The following is a 6,067-nucleotide window of genomic DNA, read 5'->3' as shown; positions in this document are numbered from 1 at the left end:
TGGTAAAAAAACATAGCAAACATTTCAAGAAATATTTTTCTTTGTGTTCACCTCGTCAGAAAATTACAATGAGTCTGAATTACATCATGGTAAATCATGGCATAGTAAACAATTAAATTTTAAACATTTCTACATTTTATGGTATTTATTTCCTATAAATCAGATGTGTAGTTACTTGGTAATGTTTGTTTTGAGAAAAAAAATGATTTTAGTTGTAATGATGGGACATTTAATGTGCGGGAACTCACTTTTGTTTTCTGACTGTAGTTTCATTAAGAAGGTATTTTAAATGTCTATTCATAAATGTTTACGGTTAAGGTTATAAATGTTTCTTGTTTTAAAAAACCTTCTTTTTGAAGTTTAAAAAAAAATCATTATGAATAAAGGGACGTCATGCTCTTGATTTGATTCCTTGTCCGATTTTGGGGTTTGGTCAGCACTTCAGAACTCATGTACAAGAATAACGGACATTTCAAGGCGAGATAACTCGTGAAACTTTTCTATACTGGTTCCCATCTTGTTCTTATCGTCTGGTGATCAGTAGATAAGAAAAGATAACTCCCATCAACGAACACCCCGCCAATAGATGTCACTTTGCCGTTATGACTTTATCGTAATTAATAATATTAGCAGTTATACGATAATTTCGGACGCAATGGATTTAAGGAAGAAACCCCGCTTAGACTATAAACAGATGAATGATGGAGAAATTGCCGACAGAAAAGAAATAATTAAAAAAAGAAAAGTTTTGCCAGCCCTTTACGATGTAGAAAGAATAATTTCTGTTAAAAATGGTTCAAAAGAGGTACGTTTATGTTATTATATATACCCTATATTTATAATGTATGTAAATCTGTTGATCGATTCCCCCCTTGATTAAGTATACATTTTCTTTTTGTAAGAAATCTCACTGAAACCGCATCTACAGAAGTTGATTTTAAAATAGTCCAAACAAATTTTTTTCGGTGTTTTTCATTTAAACAAGTTCAAAATAAGAAACCTTTGAAAACTGGAGGCAAACTGATCTATCCTTGTATATTTCTTTCTAATTAAGTTATATGGAAAATTCAACCAATATACATTATCCTTTCAACATAAAGCAGGAGTATTAATTAGATAATGTAATGTATATAAAAAAAACATTATTTCGGAAAAGTTTAGACAATGAATGAATTATAATGTAAATCCTGGTTTTCATATGAAAAATAGTGTACTGCCAATTAAATGTTGAGGGCCTCAATTTTTATTGTGTCTTTTTTGTTAAATTATTCCCTAATGTTTAAACTTTAAAAATGCAAATTAAATTGCAAATGTTTCTAAGTATTGTCAAATTATCTGGTTAAAGGTCGTTTAAAAAAGAAAAAAAGAATTAAGCTACAAAAAGGTGTATCATAAAAATGACAAGATGTACGTACATTGCTGTCAATTTAGATTTTTTTTTAATAGGGGTAGTTCACATGTATTCGAAAATGACATTGTATAATGCCAGATGTATACTCCATGCTTTTTATTGGATGTAGGTAAAACGTAAAATCATAAATACCTGTGGATTAAATTTAATATTTCCTGTCCTCTAGGAACATAAAATTTACATAATTTACTACCTTAAATAAGACATAGATATCAGTAAATAAAACCTCAGGCTCTCATGCATATTTGTGGCAGCTAAGTAACCTCTTTTGGCGAGACTATTCCTTCATTTCCAGAAATTGAATATTTCTATTTTTACCACGGTGAGTCTTTTTTTTATTTGTTGATGAACTTTCAGATTTCTTTAATTTTAAACTTACTATACAAATCCCTGACTCTATATTAAAGTTGTTTTACTTTTTAACTTATACTGCGTGTCGAAAAATTCGTTATTTCTTATAAAGGATAAACAAATAACTTTCATGTCACGTTAAAAAATGTAGTACAATGCAAAAAAAGCATATTTATAAGTTAAACGAAAGTCCTCGAGTTTGATGATCTGGTTAAAACAACTTTGAATAACCCCTTTGTCAAATACTCCTTTTTATTCTGTTTGTCCCCGGTAGAATTACTGTAAGATGCAAAATAAGATGAAATTGCTTTGATATTAAGATTGATAATGCTTTTATAAATTACTATTTCTTAAAAGTTTACTATGATGAGACAGTTACTACATAAAACGACGGGTCCACTTTTTTCGGTTAAAAGTCAAAACGTGAGACGATGATGTGTGTGCTATGTATCTTAATCGTTTGCTTGTTACATTTTCAAAGAAATCTAAGGATTTTTTGTTTAACTTCAGTTATCGGGATGGAAAGGGGGTTAAATATTGTCATTCAAACGGTCCTGTGGTTTTTCATTGCATTTATCAAACTTTTTGACATTTTAATGTAGGTAATCATGTTGAACGTAGATGTATAAAAAGGGTATAAAGGTAGCGTGGGGTTGGGTTTTTTTTTGGGGGGGGGGGAGGGGGTAAACATTTAAATACCGCAAGATTTTGATTTGATTCATTATTGAAGTCATTATGTTGTAGGGACCACTCTATCTTGTTAAATGGCAGGGATATGGTTTTGATGAGTGTACCTGGGAACCAATTCAACATCTACCAAAAGAAGTGATTGAGGAATTTAACAAACCAACAGTTACAGAGGAATCGATAGACTTTTACTCGAAATTGCTGGAAGAAGGGATCAGAAAGAGACTAAATTCCCGTAATGGTGTGTTTTCAGTTACATTCCCTTCAGAATTGTATAGATTTGTATTTGGGACAACGGGTGAAATATTGGCAATGAAAGATGATTTTGGAAAACTCAACTTGAGAGAGCATTGGGATCAAATTTTTAGAAATAACGGCGTTGGCATTGGACTTAAGTTCCCCGTAAGAATATCACATGCAATACGAAACAAAGATGATTTTGTGCCCGTAAATGGTGTTCTTAAGAAACAGAGAAATTTAGTAGAAAGACTAAGAATAACGTCATCGACGGGTGTTGTTTTCTGTAGCTTAAACTAAATAGGTGCTTTCCATTCGAAAAAAACTCAAAAGTCTTAATGCATTTTTATCAGTTTTATTATTTGACACTCATTTTGGTTAATACATATATACGTAAATAGTGCGTGGTATATAATATTAAAGGCATGCGTAGTATTTAAAACATTTGATATATATATTATTTGTACATAATTTTTTTTTCATATTTTTTCAATTTTTATGTCATTATGTCTGATTATTTTTCACCATTGAATGATCTTAAGTTCAAAGATAATATCAAAGTAGCTGAAAATCCAGCATTTACAAACAAATCAGCAGTAAATGAAACAGAAGTAGCTATTAGTATACAATTCACTTATAGATTTTTGAAACAGCTAAATGAAACTGCTGACAAATACTCTTTTTCCTATGTGGAAATACTAAATAGTCAAATCGATTTTGTTCAGTTTATTGAAAGTGAAAGATTGAACAAAAGATTAAGATTTTTAAGTTACAAAATTTTAGCAGAAATAGGTTCAGTTAAAGGAAGACAAAGAATTAATTTATTATCAAAGTGTACAGTTGTTTCGATTTTTAAGTCAGAACTGCTAGATGTTAGGTGTTATGAAATAAAACTTTGTAAATTAGACGAGAAGAAAATTGAGCTTGAAAAGAAGTGCAGAGTCCTAAGCGAAAAACTAAGCAAAGAGAATGAGATGGCAAATATCATTAGCGAACAAAACTTGGACATATATGCTCTTCAGGAAAAGAATTCCTACCTAGCTAATTATATTCAAAAGCTTGAATCTCAGTTGCCAAACGTACAGACTGAGAAGGATATAGATATAGATACTTTAAAGCCAAAAACACGACAGAGAACATTAAAAAAGCTTGAAACTGAGGCACAGAGAGCCTTGTGGTTTGCCGAAACGTTTGGTCTTACACCAAAGTCATTAACAATGACCAGCAAAAAGGGCGAAAATATTTCTATCCGTCTTCAAGAAAAGGAGAAAAGCGACGTGTCACATTTTACATCAATGTCAGAAGAGGATAAAGAAAAAATTAAAAAACTAGTGTTTTTGCTGGATAGGTTTTGCATAAGTGATGCAGCCTATCATGAGTTCACAATGATTCATGATGATTTGCCACGTTCCTATTTACTAATTCAATGTAAAAATGAACTAAATAAAATGGTCGAAATTGAAAGGTTACCGGGAAATGTTCCAGGTGCCATGATAAATTTGAATTCAGAGATTGAAAAATTGTTGGAAAGACATACTGTTAAACATAGTGATGTAAATGATATAAAAATCAAATTTTCGGGCGATGGCACCAAAGTTAGTAGAATTTCAAATTTTGTAATTTTTTCCATTTCTAATATGTCAATAAATGGATCTTTGTCTTTTCAAGAGCAACACACATTTGCTATTGTAGAATGCTCTGAGACTTATGATAACTTAAAAAAATGTTGTAAACCTATTTTTGATCAATTTAATAGTGTTTTGTCTAAGAGAAAATGGCATATTGGAGAAAAAACACTAAATGTTGAATATTTTGTCAGCGCCGATATGAAATTTATTCAGCTGTTATTAGGATTATGTGGTGCAACGGGTGAATATGCTTGCCCATGGTGCAAAGTTAACAAAGAAGGACGATCAGATTTAACTCGTCCCTGGGATTATTATCATAATCCTAGCATAGGTAGAAACATTGAAGACATGTTAGACAGTAATTTCAAAAAAAGCTATGGTTGTAAACATATGCCTTTAATATCTTTGCCTGTCAATCATTATGTTCCGGATGAGCTTCACTTGATGCTCAGAATAACTGATGTTTTATTGAGGAACTTGATTGACGACGCACTTGAAATGGATGATGATTCAAAAATGAGACGCATAATCCCAATAAATTTGAAAAAATTGACTGAATTGTTACAGAGTTGTGGGGTTTCATTTCATATGTGGCATAACAAGGCAGGGGAAATAGAATGGACGAGTTTGTCCGGGACAGAAAAAGTCAAGCTTTTGAATCACCTTCCATCAAAATTAGCTTCTGAAGATGGTGTTATTTTTGAAAACTCAAAACACTCAGTTATCAAACTTTGGGAAGATTTTTATGTTCTTTATAAGTATGTTAATGATACCACAGACAGCGGAGAAGTTATATTTGAAAAAGCAAAATTATGGTTAGAAAATTTTTTGAACATTGGTAAACTTTGTAGAAAAGGGTATAATTTGCATAATGTCACTCCTTATATGCATTGTCTCGTGTATCACGTCCCTTTCTTTGCTTCACATTTTGGACCATTAAAGATGTTTTCTGGACAAGGATTAGAAAAAAATAACGATATAGTTAAGCAAATTCACCAGAAAAAAAGTAACAAATGGGACTCAGCTGTTAGCGCTCTAGTTACAAGAAAACGTCTTGAATTTGGACATACCAATAATTTAGAAAGGGAAAAAAGGGCTTATGAAAAAAGTTCCAATTGGTGGACTAATGACCTTAAAAACTCTAGGTCAGTGAAACGAAGGTTAATATTAGAAGAAATTTCAGAAGCAGATATCTATAATAAATCATCTGTTGATTTTACAAATATGACAGACCATGAACTTAAATTGTATTTGAAAAGTAACGGTGTAAATACAAAGTTGAGGAAAAGGGAAAAGCTGTTAAGTCTAATTTTGTCATTGAATGTGTAAATGATTTGATTTATAGCTATGTATCCATTGTTATTTCTGTATACTTTATTTATAACAAATGTATAAACAGGTTTGAATTGTGCATTTTTCTATATTAGTATGAATGTGCAGTTCTATACCTTTTAAATTCAGTAAAGAGAAGTAAAATTAATAATCCAGACTCATTTCTTGTTTGTTTTTAATTGAATGTGTTACCAAGTGCTTTAAGTTTTTTTTAATATGAACGTACATTGGATATGTCAATGACGACAGAATATAGACTGTGTTTGGTACAGGAAATGATTTTTTAGTTAACTTGAAAGCTTCAACATATTGCTGCTGTATATATATAAAAAAAATGTGGTAAGATTGCCAATGAGACAATTAATCATCCTCCAGTTCAATGGATCTAAGCAATCATAGGCAAAGGTTCGGCCTTCAACCA

General features: G+C 31.1%; 1 protein-coding gene across 1 annotated transcript; it reads left to right on the top strand.

Annotated features, from left to right (window-relative positions):
- Positions 1 to 704: 704 nt before the first annotated feature.
- LOC139529855 (uncharacterized) lies at positions 705 to 5,793 on the top strand. The gene is made up of 2 exons (XM_071325795.1): positions 705 to 805; positions 2,507 to 5,793. The coding sequence occupies exon 2, from the start codon at positions 3,193 to 3,195 to the stop codon at positions 5,641 to 5,643; it is 2,451 nt and encodes an 816-aa protein (XP_071181896.1). The 5' UTR covers positions 705 to 805; positions 2,507 to 3,192; the 3' UTR covers positions 5,644 to 5,793.
- The last annotated feature ends 274 nt before the right edge of the window (positions 5,794 to 6,067 follow it).

Source organism: Mytilus edulis, chromosome 7 (genome assembly GCF_963676685.1).
Source record: "Mytilus edulis chromosome 7, xbMytEdul2.2, whole genome shotgun sequence".
Lineage (NCBI taxonomy): Eukaryota > Metazoa > Mollusca > Bivalvia > Mytilida > Mytilidae > Mytilus > Mytilus edulis.
This window is presented reverse-complemented; position numbering and strand designations above follow the sequence as displayed.